General features: G+C 33.7%; 1 protein-coding gene across 1 annotated transcript; it reads left to right on the plus strand.

Annotated features, from left to right (window-relative positions):
• Positions 1-16,625: 16,625 nt before the first annotated feature.
• Positions 16,626-18,815, plus strand: LOC105173271 (uncharacterized). Its single transcript, XM_011094961.3, has 2 exons — positions 16,626-17,271; positions 17,727-18,815. Exons 1-2 carry the CDS (start codon positions 16,696-16,698, stop codon positions 18,531-18,533), a joined length of 1,383 nt encoding a protein of 460 aa, XP_011093263.1. The 5' UTR covers positions 16,626-16,695; the 3' UTR covers positions 18,534-18,815.
• Positions 18,816-19,099: the final 284 nt, after the last annotated feature.

A 19,099-nucleotide genomic window follows, 5' to 3' on the forward strand; every position in this document is an offset into this window, starting at 1 on the left:
ACCAAAAGTGAAATAGGCCTAACATATGGTACCAAAAATGCTATTTCCCCTACAACTATGAGATGGGGTAAAATACATTAAACCCACTATTTTTTGTCCACCATCCCGGTGTTAGTCTTATTGTTGTCAATTTAACAAAAGCACCAAAAGTGAAGACGGAGGCTATTTTGTGGCACCTTTTCAAGCTATTTTCCAAATTATGATACCAATACTGCAAGCAACTAATATTGTGGTATTAATATTTTAAGGGGCTCCTAAGTTATAGTATCAAAATTATAACTCTCTCTCTCTGTGTCTTAATTATTTTACCCACAACCACTCATGTGAAGGCGCATGATTAACGGCCACGTGCGACTTGTCATTAGATTTCTAACGGAAGTACCAAATTTAAAATTTTCTCAAATTTTTCTTTTCACACTTACTTTGTGAATTGCCAAAACGACAAGGAGAACATGTCAATAATTCATAATACTATTATTAATTAGGTTATTTTACAACGGAACAAATTCAGATTATGTATAGTGAAGTTATTGTGATCAATCACATAAAAAAAATATAATTATATTTACTAAATAATTAATTTAATTTACCAAATCTGATTTGCACCAAAACTTTCTCCGTATAATAGAGCAAGACTCTTATTTGGGAGCTTGCTTGGAGTGCGAATGTTGAGATAGACTTGCTACTGAAGAAAGCTTGTAGACTGAGACAAACATTATATGAAAGAGGACATGATGATTAATGCAAATAGAAGATCCAATAATTGGATATTATAATGAATTATATTAAGTGTTGTAAATCGCAATTATTTCTTAATAGATATATCAAATTAACCTCCTTCAAAATAAAAAGAAAAAAAATAATATATCCAATCCAGAGGGCTGGAATTGTGATTTTCCACACTAGATATGACTGATCGAACTAATGATATAGTAACTTTAATACACTTGGCATATGACTAATTACTTTTTTTGAATTGTATTATCATGGGCTTGATTTACAATTTGATCGAATCCGACTATAATTTTATCACTAGTTCACAGAGAGCTTCTCATTATCATGTTAAAGAAGAATGGTGTGCCTTATTGGTTGATTGTTGTGGAACAATTGTAATATGACAAATCTTTAAGAAAAGTGCCTTTACTTTGAATAAACTTCACAGGAGGTTCGTGTAATTTATAATGCAGGAAAAAATAGTTATTTTATCAAAATTGTTGGGTTAATGACCATTAGTATTAGGGGAGATGTATGTAATTTTTTAAATTTAAGGAATTATATGTAATTAAATGCAATTTCATTGGAGGCTTTTGTGTTAAGAAGTGTGCATCATCATCAATAGAGCATTAGTGGGATCAGCTTGAGATGAAGCACTAAACGAATAGTTGAATCCATTGTTGTCTGATGTAGGTCGCGCAAATTTTGGATCGGGTCGCTGAATCCTTCTCTCGAGCTCCCTACAAGTAGATCCTGATAACAGAACAAACATGAGACTAGTTGGGTAGCCCCCAGCGAAGGCCCTTTGATGCTTAAGTTAGATATATGGAGTAGAAAGCGATCAAGTGAGGACGAATGAGATCAAGAAAAAGTAATAAATGTACTTACTGAAATATTCATTTTTGCTGGTGTTTATACTGGTACAGTATCGCATGGTTGAGCGCCACGTGTCATCATCTGGATGATCTGACGTCATGCAATCCAACGGCTGGATAGACGGGTTGACTCTATGGGTCCATCCGACCCGACTTGCATATTCACGCGTGGATCCTGCCATTAGGAGTAAAATCCTTTAAAAAGTAAGGGTATTTTGGTCATTTAATATTTACCCTCATCATTACTCTCCTACTACTCTTAGTGTCATTAATGACACTAAGAGGAGTTGATCAATCGCCTGTCAGATCGCAGAATCTTAGCCATTGATGTTGATGACGTGGCATCATCTCGTTTCATATGGAAAGGCGCGCTGGTTCATTTCTTTCCCTGTATATAGTCCCTCATTTAAATTTTTTTGATCGCCCATCCTGCTTTAGTCGCTTTCGATCTACTCCGGCAGTCTTCTGCTTTATCAGCTTCCTTCTTCCAAGTATCATCCCTCTTTTAAGTTTCTGCTTTTCAATGTCTACTAGTATTAGTTCTCACTAAGAGTCTGAGTCTGAGTCGAACTCTAGTTTGAGTTTGATGTCTGGGTAGTCCGTAACCTCCCCTAGGGAGGTCGTAGGTACATCCAACGACCCCGTTTTCTTTGCTCCTGCATCTTCATCCCGTCGTTTCCAAAATATCGTTGAGATAGAAGCTCCGGCTGATTCCGACTACATCCCATTCACCCTCTCTTGGGCGATTTTGGGGTTGATCAATATTCTCCCAACTCAAGTTGAGGAAGGGATGTTAAGAAGTGTGCATCAACAACAACATAGCATCAGTGGAATCAACTTGATATGAAGCACTCAAATGAATAGTTGAAGTCGTTGTTGTCCCTTCCCTTGCACTTTTACTAGTCCAACATGTTTTCTGTTTTTTTTAGTTCAGCTTCGACGCGTTAATGTTTTTTAGTTAGTTATGTTTTTATTAGTTTGGCAGTCTTTCTCAAATCAGTAGTTAAGTTAGTTTACTGAAGTAGTTAACTAATTGCTTCTAGACTTGGTTGTTTTGCCGCCTCTAAGCTACTTATATCTAAAGGGGTAGCTGCCATTTCTGTAAACACACAGACTTCCGAAATTAAAAGCAAATTGTTGTGCAAACTCTACTAAATGTTCATGGCTTTTCCTCTGCGTTGTCTGTTATGAACTTTTACATGTTGTAATTATTCCTACTTGTTTTTTAAGGTAAATTAACGTACTGCCCTAATATTTGACATTATTCTAAATACTTGTCGAAATTATCAGTACCTTTTGATTTTGAAATTATCCAACAATGAACTCAACCCGTTAGTTTTTGTAAAGTGTTCATCTATTTTTTAAGGTGAAATAACCAAAATACCCTTGTTAACTAATTTTGAAACTTCTTTTATGGACTAAGTGATTTTTTTGTAATTTTTTAAATTTTTTTACCCATTTCATTCACTTTTTTTATTATTTTTTCAATTTTTTAAAAAAAATAAAACAAAGATAAAGTTGCTAATTCTAAGCTTCAATTCAACACTTAGTAATTCCGGTATTTATAATTTTTTAATAATAAGGAGTTATTCATAATTATTATGTTGAATATAAAAGAGTTTTACTTTTATTTAGATAAAAAAAGGCTGACTTCCGTGAATTGCGGTGGTCAATTGACTGGCCACCAGGCCCACCGCTACATCTGCATTGCCGGGGCTACTACGGCAACTAGTGTCAATCCATTTTTGTTATCATGCTTTGTATTATCCTTTTTTTTTTTAAATGGGATAATTGCATAAACCCCCCTGCATTTTGATTTATCTAAAAAAACCCCTTATGTTAATTAAATCTAAAAAAACTATGTGTTTAATTAAATATAACTCATGTCCCACTACCATTAGTCAACTCTGACGGCGTTAGTGTGTGAAAGAAAATGCCCGTTATACCCTCGTTACTTATTTAAGGTAAAAATCAAATTTTTACCATTCGTTTTTGCGGGAGATGATAGTCAAAATTTTGGAGTAGGGTTTTTATCAAAACATTTGGGCTTTGTTTGGATTTGTTACTCCGCAATTCCCGAGACAAGATAAAACACACTCAATGTTTGTTTTTGTGTTTTTACACCTTATCTGCGTGTTTTTCTGTTTTTCAACTTTCTATATATAATATATATATATATACATTTATATATATATATATAAAACAGACATGATTTGACAATAAACAGTAATTTTTGTATCCCAAAAGTACAACATTAAACATAAAATATTAATATATATACATATTTATATATAAAAATATATGATTTGACAATGAATAGTGATTTTTGTCTTCCAAATCCCAACATCAAACCTACACCACATATTTTAAAATATTTTAAATTTTTCCAAAACACAAATTCAAACATATCATTTATTTTCAACACACACTTACTTATCTCTATTTTTCTCTCTCTATTTCCAAAACACAAAACAAAACAATTAAAATACAAATCCAAACATAATGTTGGGGTCACGGTTCTTTCAATATTTGGATCTTACTGATAGGCGGAAATTATCGTAAAAATTGAGTGAAAGTAAACTAAATTTCTATGTTGATTAATAAGTCGAAGTTCGATTTAGAAAACTCAGTCGAAAAGCAAGGCGATTTGGAGGTAATCAACTCTATTTGTTTATCTTCTTCAATATAGTGGAAATATTACGGTCTTTGTTGACTCAATGTTGATTTGTTTTTTTTTTTTTTTTTTATTTGTTGGAACTAAGCAAATACTTGCCCAAGAACTGAAAAAGTATATTGCTTTTTTGGTTGAATTGGGACCCTGAGAAGAATATTACAGGTTAGCATATTAGAGCTCGTTCGGTTCTGTTTTCATTTTCATTTTCAGTTTCCAACAATTGAAAATGTGTAGAAATGCTTTATTGATTTTTATGCAAAAACTGAGAATATGTTTAGATTAGTTGTTTCCAAATATAGCTATATAGGTGTGAGAATGCTAAATATATGTATATGTATTTTTGATGTGACAGAAAGATAACTATGACAAGCCCATGTGACCTATGTAAATTTGAAATTGAGAATTAAAATGGGAATGCATTCTCACTAAAAATGACTTGACCAAACAAATTCGCACCTACCCAAACAGTAAAAAAGTGGAAAAAATCTAATTGAAAACACAATCAATAAGCTCTTAATTTCCTGCTTTTGAGTTTAATTTTTTGGTCCTCATATTTCTAGGAATTTGGATTTTTGGTTTGTCTTTTGGTAAATATTGGTCCCAACAAATCTGCGGTTAATTTTCATGTTTGTTTATGGCCTTTTATGTTATGGTATCTTCATATGGTTTTTTTTATATTACTAAAGTTTTACTGAATGATGCTCTGTTGAATTATTTAAGTAATGGTCTATTTATGTAAGTTCAATTGTATAGTTAATTGGATTCTTTAATGGTCCCCACCAGCTGGATGTTTGTGATGTAATTTTAGTTAATTGTATAGCCTATTTGTCCCCTACATTTCCTGTCCCCAACTCATGACTGAAGTAATTTTAAATAATTTTAGAGGTGTAAACGAGTCGAGCTTGAGTCGATCTTAATATTTTTTAGTGAGCTCGATTTGCAGGAGAGTGGCTCGAGCTCCATCTGACGAGCTCGAGCTTATGAGCTTATCGAGCTCAATTCTTACATTTTGAGCTCGAGCTAATTTTTTGGTATAATTTTTTTAATTATTATTATTATTATTATTATTATTATTAGTAGTAGATTAAATCATGGGATCAAATCATCAAATTTTTACATAAATTTATAAGTAATAAAATAGATTATTGTAATATATACTATGTTATAAATATACCAAACTATAGCATGAAATTTTAATTTATTGTTATAAATATAAACTACTGATTAGTTTAGTAGTAATAAAATGGGTAAAATATACCAAAATAAAATTTATACTGAACAATTTAGAATTGTGAAAAGTATCCATTATCTGAAATAATGCAATTGAATACATAAAAATATTTTATAGTTGAAATTAATATATTCACAATCTGCAAAATTTATATATTTATAAATGTTAGTATAACATTGATATAACTATCATCTTACATTGTTGAATAATATGGATTAATCTGGCCATCAAAATTCAGATCAAACCGTTAGATATGATCAAATTTATAGAAAAATACATTTGGTAAAATTTTAGACTTATTGGATATACGGGATGTCGAGATATCGTACTCGAAACATAAGAGTAATCATTCAAGATGATATATTATTAAATCAGGCCATGTAATTTTAAATCATATCGTCTGATATAATCTAATGGACACAGTCTTGTATATATTTAAGTTTAGTATGAATCGGGTGCCCGAATTTTATGATATCATAATTATTGATTAAACTTTTAGATCTCATTATATATATAATAAAATAATAATTAAAATTGTTCAACCATCATTATTATTATTATCGTATTTTTAGATTAATTCATAGGAATTACTAAATTTTGATATAAATTTATAAATAATAAAATAGATTTCATAATGCATAGTATGTATCTTATATAAATATAAAACTTAGAAATAGATAAAAAAATCATAAGTGAATTACTTGTCAATTTTAAAAAAGTATAACGTAATACAAATATATATTAAAATATAACGTAAAGCTTATATATGTCATATTAAATAATAATTTTAATTATAAAAAAATATTATAATTTACTAAGTTGTTGATTAAATTTATTTTTGTATAAAGATTAAATGTATAAATAAAAGTACCATAATTTATTATTACCCAAAATAAATTGTATGATATTGAATAATAATTATAATATATTGTCAATTTTGAGTATAAAATTGATAAAGTATTGAATATGGAATTAAATGTATAAAAATTTAAAAAAATATATATACATAAAAGAAATAGAAAAAGGCTCATGAGCTGATGAACAAAAATAATTCAGCTCGAGCTCGACTCGAGCTCAAAATAGAGCCGGCTCGCGAGGCTCGACTTGACTCATCTGCCACTCCTATTGATGTTCTGTAGAATTAATTCTGTTAGTAATGGTAGGTTGTTTTGTTTTATGCAGCATGGTGTTGGCTAATTATGCAGATTTTGATAAATGGGTTGGTGTGGTTATTGAATGGGTACGCATTGTTAGGTATGTGGGCGGTATTAGGATGTGATTTTCCAAAGTAGATAGAGAGAGATTGTACTATTGAGATATAATTGATATGTATAGTCAGGCACGGGGTAAGGGTTTGAATATTGTTGTATATTATTGTCTTCCTGGTGTAAGTTTGGATAATAGTATTAGGCTTTTGAATGGGGGTGATGGCATTGTTGAATTATTGAGAGCATATGAAGGTTCGGATGTAATACAACTTTACTTTGAAGAAAAATAGGGCCTTTATTTGTGATTGATACTCAGGGTAGTATTATTCCAACAGATGAACAATACCTTTATTGTCCTTATATAACCAACCTGAAAGTAATCCATTAAATGAATTTACAGATGATTTGTTTGTTGATATGTTGGAAAATCCTGAAAATGACCAAATTGAAACTGAAAATCCCTCTGAACCCCAAATTGAAACTAAAAATGACCAACCTGAACCTGAATTTGCAACTAAAAATGACCAGCAAGATCTCCCAATCACAAATAAACCTGAAAATGCATATGAAACCCACCCTAAACTTGGCCAAACATCTGAAAATCCACTTGGACCTTCATAGACATCAGGAAACCCTCTTGAACCTGAATATGCACCTGAAAATCCTACTGAAATTGAGCAAACACCTGAGACCCCCATGAACCTGAACAAACAGGTGGAAATTACCCTGAGAATCCACCAATAGAAGGTTAGTGATGAGGGTGGGGATGATTCAGATTTTGGTGGCTCTGATTCCTCAACATCCCAATGTCCTTCATGGATACTAGAGTCCCCCTGATGGACCATGAACCGACTCTAGCTTCCCCGATGCTTAAAAGCGAGGGCTTCTAGGAACTTCTGTACAAGAAACAATGGTATCTCCAATTATAGCCCCTCTGGGATGTAAAATATATCTCTTCTCACCATCCCCGTAGTGTATGAGACTCATTAAAATTTCATGGACCGATTCTTGAATACCCGTTATAGTAGAATATTCATGGGGGAAGTTTTTCAATTACTGACTCAAACCCATTGTCGAAACGTACTCAGCAAAATATGGAGGTACTTATGGCAGAACGGGCCAGTATGGTATTTCACAATAAAGTGATAGACGGAACTGCCATGAAACGACTTATAAGTAGATAAGGGCTCAACCCTGGACAGGCGGTGGAAACTACCAAGTTGGAGTACGGTAGGGGTAGAGGGAATTTCCGGTGGAGCGGTGAAATGCGTAGAGATCAGAAAGAACACCAACGGTGAAAGCACTCTGCTGGGCCGACACTGACACTGAGAGACGAAAGCTAGGGGAGCGAATGGGATTAGATACCCTAGTAGTCCTTGTTTCTATGATCACCTACGGAAATAGAAGTATGTAATTTAATGCCAAATAAGGGTCCACTTGATGATGATATATTTGAGAGTAAGCCAAATCGTTATGTTAGAAGACTTTTTAAAACAATGTTGGCTTTATTGAGGGAACAAAAAAATGAAAAGAAGGGCAGAGAGAGAACAGAGAAAACAAGAGGAGAGAACAATAAGATAGAGTGGGTGGTTCAGTGATGTTGGTGAAGAAGACGAGCTTGTATCTTTGAGGTGGTTAGAAGATGAAGGTGATGGGTTTCAAGTGTGGAATGATATAATGGATGGTGGGGATGTTGACTTGCAAACAGGGATGAAATTTGCTACTAGAGAGAAATACAGGGATGTGTTGAGAGATTGGGCAGTGAGAAGAGGTTGGGACTTGAAATTCATAAAGAATGAAAAATATAAGATTACTGCCACATGCAAGAATGAATGTTATGGAGGATCCGTGCTTTCACAATCACAAAAACAACAATACTCCAAATTAAATCAATTAAAGGAAGACACACATGTGCACACAGAACTGAGAACAAGCAAGCAAATTACAAGTATATTGGGAGAAAAATTGAGCACATCATAAGGGATCATCAAAATGAGGGTTAGAGTCTTTGAAAACCAAGATCAGAAGGGACATTCAGATTGAGTGTAGTCTGCATAAAGTGTATAGAGCCATGATGTATGTCCAATAGTTGGTGCAGGGCAACATAAAAAAGCAATATGAACGGTTATATGCCTATTGTGCAACCGTAGAGAAGCACAACCCCAGGAGTGCGCTTGTGTTGAAGGTTGACAGGTCTCAAACACATGTACAACAACTTCAAAGGAAAATTTTAAGGGGAAAGAACTGAAAAAATTATTTTGGAAGGCTGCATCAACATACAATGTTAAACAACATTTGAGGTGGATGAAAGAGATAGAAAGACTGATGCCTAATACATTCCCTGAAGATGAAACTACATATGATTGGTTAAGTGAGATACCTGTTCCTCATTGAGCAAAGTGTTTTTTCCCTTCAAGAACAAAATGTGATACGTTGGTCAATAATATTTTAGAGTATTTCAATAGTTACATTTTATATCCAAGGGAACAACCCATTATAGAAATATTTGAGAGCATAAGAAGGAAATGTATGACAAGAATTCAGGTGAAAAGGGAAGCAATGGAGAAATATCAGGGTGTTGTCTGTCCTAATATTTGCAAAAAGATTGAGAGCTAAATGCATGAGAGCAGAAATTGTTTTCCAGTTTGGGCTGGTGAAGACAAATTTGAAGTGCAACACTTTATGGAAAACCACATTGTGTATCTGAGGGATAGACACTGTTCTTTTGGAATGTTTCAATTGGTAAGTTTCCCTTGTTGTCATGCAATTGCCTCAATAAGCTACGACAGGAGGAGTATATTGATGATTACTTCAACAAAGATACTTACTTAAGGGTGTATGGGCACATGATTAATCTTGTGCCGGAAATGCATGATTATGAAGAATCACCATTGGGTACTGTTTAACCTCCTCAAGTCAGATCAAAACCTGGAAGGCCCAAGAAAGTAAGAACGAGGGATGTCAATGACATTAGAGATGGAGTGGTGTCAAGGAAGGGCTTGTCTCATACTTGTGCAAATTGTTTAAGAACAGACCATAATAAAATGAGCCGTACAAATCCTACTCATCTCAATTTGAAAACGCACAGGTATTTTATTTTTTAAATACTATTTTAGTTAATTTAACTTTCATATTGACATTATGAACTGGTTGTTGTAGATTTCACAATTTTCAAATGATCATGCCTTTCAAGTACCACACCAGTCTTCCCAATCAAGAAGTGATCAGGTAAAAAAATTGGTTCTTTATCTGATAACATTCAAAATCAATGGTTTAATACACTTGTTCATGATGCAGACCCTAGAATATGCCCCAAACTGAAGAGGTTTAACACATGCTTTAACACTTTAAATATAGTTTAAGTTAATTTAACTAAGTTTCAGATTGACATTATGAACTGTTTGTTGTAGACATCACAATTTTCAGCTAATCATACCTTTCAAGTGCGACACCAGTGTTCCAATCAAGAAGTGATCAGGTAAAAATTTGGTTCTTTATCTGATAACATTCAAAATCAAAGGTCTTAATGCACTTGTTCAAGATGCAAATACCCCAGAATATGCTCCAGACTGAAAGCAACAATGTTGAAATACTGCCCCAGAGACTTGTCACCTCACTCTATTTCCCCACATGATGGGTGTCGAATCCACCAAATAGTCGTACTAAAAACTTGTGAAAGTGATGAGCAGGGTCGAATCCATAGGGATTATTTTTAAATTAATTCCTTGAAGAATAGAAATAAAATAAAAAAGAGGGGGTTTTGATTCAAAATCTAGATCTGAAATTAAATAGATAAAAAGAGTATTTCAAAGAAGAATAAATATGAGAAGGATATTCCAGTTAAAGACAAGATGAAGCTTAATTCCATGGTAGATTATAGATACAAAGATGACACTCATTCACAATAGATAAATTGATTATGGGCATTGGTACGATCTAACAACCTCATATTTTCTTACCTTGTGGACAGTCAAGGAACGTCTGTTGACCAAATCCCTAATCAGTTTACAACCTTGGGAACATGGTCAAGATTTAATTTACCGACAACATTAAGAACTAAAAAGGACCAATTCTAACCAATAAGTTCCTACGAGGATTTATTTAAGTTAGATTGTGCATTCTCCATAACATAATCGAAAACTTGTGCATAATCAATTATGTTGTGTTACCACTGATTATTGAGTTAAAAAAAGAATTATGAATTTACAAATTCAATTGGTTAGACAATATATTCTTGATAATGAAGAATGAGCCCTATCATTCATAAGTCAAACTCTTTGTAATAAAAACATAGAGAATAACACAAATATCAATATGAATGAGACTAGAAAGCATAAATTAGATCTTACGACACATAAGAATTAAGCATTCACCAAGTCTTAATCCCAAATGAGAGAATTTCGCTAGACATGCTCATGAAAGAACGCATGAATAGCAAAGTAAGAAATATTATGAAACCGCAGAAAATAGAGAGACTAAATTCAAGGTCTATAATTTTCAAGAGTCCAAAAAAAAGTGTTTCCAAAGTGAATTACATCACATAGATATAGACTACTACTTACCTAATTTTACTAATGCTAAAAAGGTAGTTTCCTAAACAAGTCTAAAAGTATTAGAGGAATTAATTCCATAGTCTTAGGGATATTCCTTTAGCAAAAAGAGTCTTCCATTCATCAAAAAGGTAATTCAAGCAACCCCAAATTCCTGCCAGTATCGAGCTTGAGTAGTTTCCTTTTCCAGGCGAAAATCTGCCAGTTAGGCGTGGGCACGCCTAACTATTTTTTCAAATTTGTCCAAATCTCAATCTTGGTTCTTTTCTTTATTTTTCATTTTATTTTTTCTTAATAGACTAATGCTGCAAAATAATATTTAATTAGGAGCATTTTGATCATAAAAGAGGTCAAAATATCACATGAAATAAGCACAAAATGCAATCCTATTACCACACTTGCAGCAAGAGAAACAAACACAACAATCCAAAGGCCTCCCTTATCAAGACCATCTTTTACTCAACCGATGAGGAGTGGACAAAGGCCCCTACCTTCTTCAGTTTTACAGAGGTTAAGGAGGCGCATACAATATGATTCAAAATCAACTTTTGTGACCCCAAGGTATTCAAATCCTACACAAAGAGATGTGACCACTCAATTTAGAAGCCCATTCCAGATTTCCCCACAATCCAACAACATTTTTCGGGTATTTAATATCTCCGAACAGACACTAATTTCAGTTTGTTTACTAGAAAAACTATTTAATTCTGTATTATACTGCATAGGCTGAGTATGAGTATGTGCAAATGGTTGCACCTATTGAGTCTCAAGCAATGAGCAACCTAGAGGTATTCTACTTTAATAAGATGTTTATTTGTGCAACACTATTTTCTAAAGTAATTCCCCAATGTCACTTTAATATAATTTGTAGGCCTCCATTGAAAGGCCATTACCACAGGTTCCAAGAAAAAGAAAGTAGGCCTCCGTTTTCAAAGGGAATGTTGCCCTTTAAATATAAGTACTTTGAATTCACAACTTAAGAAGCTTTTTGCATCATACAGGCCAAGTCAAGGTGAAAAATGATAGCTTGTTAGTTTTTTTGTAAGTTTTTAGTGTGGACTGATTATAATTACCTGATTACTATATTTGGATGGAAACTACTTTCTAAGAAGGACACATGCTATATGGTTTGTGAAACCATTCGTAGTTTTTTGTAAGCAGTAGACATACTATGGTTTTTTTAAGTTTCTTACATCTTTGACTAATGATGTATTTAACAGGTTCCATCATTTTGGCCTTTTTGGGAAGAATGAATGAAATGTACTTAATTGTCTCAATTTGTGAGGTGTTGAATTTTTTTGGCTCATTATTGGCATTATTTTGGCTAGTATTTGTCTATGTTTTTGGCTAAATTTGACTATGTATATGAATTCTGCTTTGTTATTACATCTCCTTGTCTGAATTTCTGGTTTCTTGCCAATCCTTTTGAGTGGTTTGTGGTTCTACGCACTTTGTTTTACTCGTAATTGAGGAGTTCACAACAGCAAATGAAGAGCATTTCTTGAAAATGGTCCCAGTTTTCCATACATAATCTATTTCAATACTATTGCAATTACCAAAGCAATAACAAGTACAAATAATGCCTTCATCATTCTTTAGTTTGCCTCTAACGTTTTCATATTCACTGTTAATTCATGGCAATTGTCTATACGTCTTTAAAATTGTCTTCAATTGTTCCACTTCGAGAATGAACTTCTTCTTGAACTGTTGGATGTGTAGGTGTTGAACTTGACTGTGAAACTTTTCCAAAAATACTAATCGGGTCCAACCGACAAAAAAAATTACATTCATTTGTCCTACAGTTACAAAATAATTTTCCATCACTTTCTTTGGTTGAACTTACAACTCTAATTGCGGCATACTTTTTACAATAACATCTTGGTTTTTGGTATCTCAAATCAATTTTTTCCTTCTTTGGACGAAGATCTTCTACATAAAACATTCTACAAAATAAAAAAAAAAATTAATAACAAAGCATGTCAATTTTCATCAAAAGAAATTACAAAATATTAACAAATAGAACAAATAAAATTTTAGTACCTGTAATGTAATTGCACAAGCAGCTACTGCAAAAATGGGGTAGAATGTACGTTGTGTTGGTCAATATTTATAAGGATGAAAAGGGGCATTTATGTCAATTCAAATAGGAAAACACTTGAAAACTTGCTCCTTTCGCCTTTCTAGATCGTGTAGGCCACCCTCCGTCTGTTTTTCAAGGAGGGGTTTTTTTCGTAGGGTTTCATATTACAGAGAGGCCTTTCAAGCTATTTTCAAAACCTAGGTAGGTTTTTAATTTTATAAGAATACATTTTAATAATTTTAGTTTTATATGAATTGCTACCCCATTATTTACAAAACTAAAATTGCAATTTTTCCTTCCTTTATGCCTTGTTTGTTTTTTGGGGGCTCGCGTTATTCATGTCGATTTAATATATGTTTTATAATTTTTTAAATAGTTTATTCATTAATTTTATAAATTTTCAAATGTCTTATAAAATATTGCTAAAAACTTATAAGTTCACCCACAACATGCGGTCACACTACAAAAGAAATTGATTATTCCATGTACTATAATTCACTAAGGTTTAAGAATCATAGTAATCAACACAATCTATCACAGTTAGATAAAATCAATACGAAAATTTAAGTTTTGACTTCAGTCATTCAACATTTGTTATGATTTTACCTATAGTAAAAAATTTGCTACTGCTGAAAATTGTGACAAATATTTTGTCTTCATTTGAAAAAATAACGCATAATAGCCTTTGCACAAGCCGTAATTAATTAGTATCACTTGTTTTGTTTTTACTTTTAAGGGAAAAGTATTATTTTAGTCCGTTAAGTATGCCTAATTTTAATTTTAGTCCAATAACTATGTCGATTATTGTTTAGGCCCATTAACTTACAAAATTGCTTGCTTTTAGTCATCTAGTAGATTTTCGAACAATTTTACCCCTGTGAGTGCATATGGACTAAAACTACCTTTCAAAAGTTGCATAGGGTAAAATTATCCGAAAATCTGCTAGAGGACTAAAAGTAAGCAATTTCGTAAGTTACTGGACCTACACAAAAATGAACATAATTATCAGACTAAAATTGAAATTAGGCATATTTAACGGACTAAAATAATACTTTTCCCTACTTTTAATTATGATAGTCAACGATAGTACAAAACCATGTTTATTACATAGTTATGGGATTTCCACTACTTCACTGTTCTTAAATTCATTACAACATCAAATCAAGAAGTTATGACACCATGCTATGAAAACTTCAATGGCGTTTTCCCTCTTACTATCATAAACTCAACAAACCATTACACAAGCCATGGTTAATTTCATTAGTTTCTCTGTTACTCACTATATTAAGGGTTAATTGCATTTGGACCTTTCTAAAAATATAAAATTATATTTCTTTCTAAAAAAAGTTTTAAAATTACATTATACTACCTCCGAAAATTCTTCCTTTACACTTAACCTCATTCCATTAGAGTTTGGACAAAAAAATGCTGACATCAGTAAAGAAAACTTGCATAAATTTTCAGTTTTATCTCTTATTTAATATTCTCATGTATATTTTTATACTTATAAATGAATAAATATTATATGTATATATATAGAGAGAGTGAGTTAACGTTATTATATTTTCCTTTATAAGTATAAAATATTTATATGAAAATGTTCACTAAGGGATAAAAATTGAAAATTTATGCACTTTTTTTGCTAACGTCAGTATTTTTCGTCCAAACCATAACGAAAGGGGATTAGGTGTAAACAGTGAATTTTTAGAAGGATGTAAGTGTAATTTTAAAACTTTTCTATAAAAAAATTATAATTTTATATTTTTAAAGGGGGTCTAAATATAATTAACCCTTTATATTAATGGTCAGTGTCAAGATGACGGGATCAACATGCAATATTGTTCCTCAAGACAACAGTTCTATCCTTAGGACACCTTCACTTGAGGTTATTTTTTGTTTACTTACTTTTTGAGCAGCCCGTGATATTATCCCTCAGCCCGGTATAATTGTTGATTGTGCCATGACTCGATCAAGATTTGAGGGACTCTATTACTTAATCATCATGGCCCACCACTTTGTGATACCCAAATTGTCCCCATTCTTGTATGAAAATTGTCAATTTCAGCCTTGATTTTCATTAATTATCTCATCAAATTGCCTGCATGACATGACACGATGTCAATCACTTTTTTTAAACTTACGATGGCTGTCTTGTTGCAAAGAATTCGCCTTCTTGTCTCCATTTTTGAAGATCGGCAAGCTTCTCCTCCATCTTCTTCCACCCTACGTCTCCCTTCTTCAATGGCTACTAGTTTTGATTTATAGTAGCATCATTCTTGTTGGAAAATTCTTCGTTATTATTAGTTATAATTTTGAATATTTTATGTTATTCGTTTTAATGTGGGATTAAGAAGAAGTGCTAGGAAAATATAAAAAATGCCCTTTATTAAGGGCGTTTTAGGCATTTAAGCAAGGATCCGCGCCTTTTTCATCGGTTAGGTCGAAAGGACCCGACCCGGATCCGTCTGCCTTTGAACACCCGGACAATTGTAGCCGTCCAATCATGGACGCCGGCCAGTAGGATGAGACCACGTGGCTGGTCAACACTACCATGCTGTGCCCTATATATAGACCCGAAACGCCGTAATTAAAGGTAACTGTTCTGCATTTATTGTGATCGAACATTGAGATCGCACACTTTTCTCTCGATCAACCTAACTTGAGCGTTGGAGGGTCTTTGTCGGGGACGTGCCCGACGAGCTCACGGTTCTTGTCTTATTCTCAAGGAACCCAAAATCTGATTTTGGAGGAGTTAACTATTTGTGACGAGTTCGTGTCTCGGGATCACTAAATTTGAGCCGGATCACGTTTATTAATACAACCATTTTTTTTTCAAAATATCAAGTTCGTTGCAAGACTACCAAATTTGCGAGGAACCTGAACTTAAACACGATGATTCTGGTGTATAGTATCTTCTCCACCTTACCTAAAGTTCAACCTTCAATATTTGCTATAAGGTTTGGATTTTTAACTATTATTCATTTTGTTGTTGTGGACAATTGGGCAATATTTTCTATTTTTTCTGCTGATAAAATATGCATGTATTTTAATTTTTTTTCCTTTCACATTGCCTGCTCTGTGTAAATGCCCTGACTAACAAAACAGTTGAGTGGACGAATAGGATTGCAAGTAAAGGTCAAATATTTGTAATCAAGGGATGAGATTTCAGGTTTGTGGGAATGGTCGGACCAGGTCAACCTAACCTGTGCAACATGACGTGGATTCTCATTCTGTTTAGACATTGGAGTTTGTATGGTGTTCAGACATCCATTGACCTGATCATAACCTAACATATTAAGGAACAGCAAGAACAAAACACAAGCACACTCAAAACTGACCAAGACTCCAAAAGTCTCACGAAGAATGGACAGAATTAGGCTGATTGAGGCTGCAAGAAAGGGAGACGTAAACAAGCTGCACAATTTGCTCAAAGACGACCCCTACCTCTTACGGGCCGTTGCTCTAGCAGATGGAGACACACCGCTGCACATTGCCTGCGTTGGCGGCCACGTAAACTTTGTGAAAGATGTCTTGAATCTTAGCCCGGAGCTCGTCTTGGAGTTGAACCAAGACGGTTTTAGCCCTTTGCACATTGTTTCAGCTAATGGAGATATAGAGATTGCGAGAAAAATATTGGAACTAGGCTGCCATCTCTGCTTGGTGAAGGGAAAAGAGAAGAGAATTCCACTTCATTGTGCAGTGGCTAAAGGGAGAATAGAGGTCATAATACAGTTGCTGTCAGCCTGTTCGGATTCCATCACTGAAGTGACTGCTAGAGGAGAAACCTGTTTTCATCTGGCTGTGAAGAACAATCAGTTTGAAGCTTTTAAGGTTTTGGTCGAGCACGTCATTGTGTTCGGTAAAGAGGATCTTTTGAACAAGAGGGATGATCGAGGAAACACTATCTTGCACCTCGCGACGTCCAGAAAGCAGTACGAGGTGATTATCGATGGACTGATGTGTTTGTTAAGATATTAATATTAAAGGGTAAATTGTGATTTACCTACTTGTGTTACGGAAAATCAGCAAACAACTCCTTAAAAAAAATAAAATAGCAACTTACCCTCCTATGTTTTTCAAAATTTACCAATTTTACCTCTTTATGTCCTTAAACAGGAAGGTAAATTGTTTCATTTTTTAAATAAGGGAATAAATTGCTATTTATTTTTAATAGGGAATTTACTTATTTAAATATTACAGGAGCGTAAATTGTAGTAAACCCGAATATTAAATGATTTAAGGGGAGGTTTCAACGTTTTGAATGGAAGAGGTAGGATCAATAATTACACTAACATGGGGGAATTTGTAGTAACTTAACTAAACTTTTTGCTCTATGATTTTCTTGATATCTTACACAGATGATTCAAATACTAAATTAGTTTGTTACATATCAGGTCATTGATTTGTTGCTGGACAAGAACTTTGGTTACAAGGGCAAATTGGAGATGAATCTCTTGAACAAAAATGGCCTCACTCCACATGATGTCCTAAGATCAGAAGGAGGTGATACTGATATAGAGGAAATGCTTAGTCGAGGTGGGGCTACGACAACCCAAACATTGCCGGATTTGGCAACGGAAAATTCAATAAATTCATCTCAAATTCCGTTGCAAAATCAGTCAGCCCAAGAACAACAGAGAAATTCTCGCAAATCCGCCTCCAAGAAGTTGCAGGATTACTTCAAGTATGACAAGATCAAAGACTCTCCAACTAAAGTTCGCAACACGTTGCTCGTGATAGCCGTGCTTATAGCAACCGCAACGTACCAGGCTGTGCTTAGCCCTCCAGGTGGGGTGTGGCAGGACGACTTTTGGCCAGATACTAAGAATAATGTTTCATCGGCTAGGCGACCACCACGACACATGGCTGGGCAGGCAGTGATGGGGACTAACAAAGCCGTGGCATACGGTCTTTTCCTACTTTTCAACTCCCTGGGTTTCTTCATGGCACTGCACATGATGAATTTTCTTACAATTGGACTTCCTCTGCAGTTCGAGCTTAGAGTTGCGCTTTTTGCGTTGACAGCGACTTATGACACTTGTATGGTGGCGATTACACCCAATGGCTGGATCCTGGTGTTGTTCATCGTCTTGTCTATTGTGATGCCATTTATAATGCCGGTTTTGACTATAGTGGTGAGAGATTATAATCGAAAGGGACGACAGTATGAGTTGCCAGCACAAGGGCAAGCTAGTTCTTGAGAATTATGTTTGAGGTTGTTCATCTTTTGTTTCGTTTTTGTGTTTGTGTTGGAGATTTTTTGTTTACATGAATTAAACTTGAGCACAAATTAATTAAATGGATCAGATTGTAAATATTATTGCACTTGAATGTGATTGATCATTGTTTTATATTGTAGGCCAACTACTTAATAAGATTAATTTCAAGCAGAATTATTTTTTTCGTTTTGTAACTATGAGAGTACGACAATTGTAATATTGTAGTCATAATAATTATAAATATAGTAATGCAACTTATACCCATCGCACACTTGGTCTTCAAATTGACACATTTTGTAGCACTTCCTACTCACTACATTTAATTATCACTATTTCATCATTTTCTTACTTAGAACTCATTCTATAAGTAGTTCCCTTTCAACCCGTAAAATAAATTTTAATTTATCAATATAATATATATATCTTAAAAGATAATAGATACCAGAAAAAGTTTATATTTACCCTCACTAGATGACCTCACGTACATAACCTCAAGGAAAGTAGTACCACAATTTTAAACACAAACCCGATAAAGGACTAGAATATTT

Source organism: Sesamum indicum, linkage group LG11 (genome assembly GCF_026168435.1).
Source record: "Sesamum indicum cultivar Baizhima isolate 11 linkage group LG11, ASM2616843v1, whole genome shotgun sequence".
NCBI lineage: Eukaryota > Viridiplantae > Streptophyta > Magnoliopsida > Lamiales > Pedaliaceae > Sesamum > Sesamum indicum.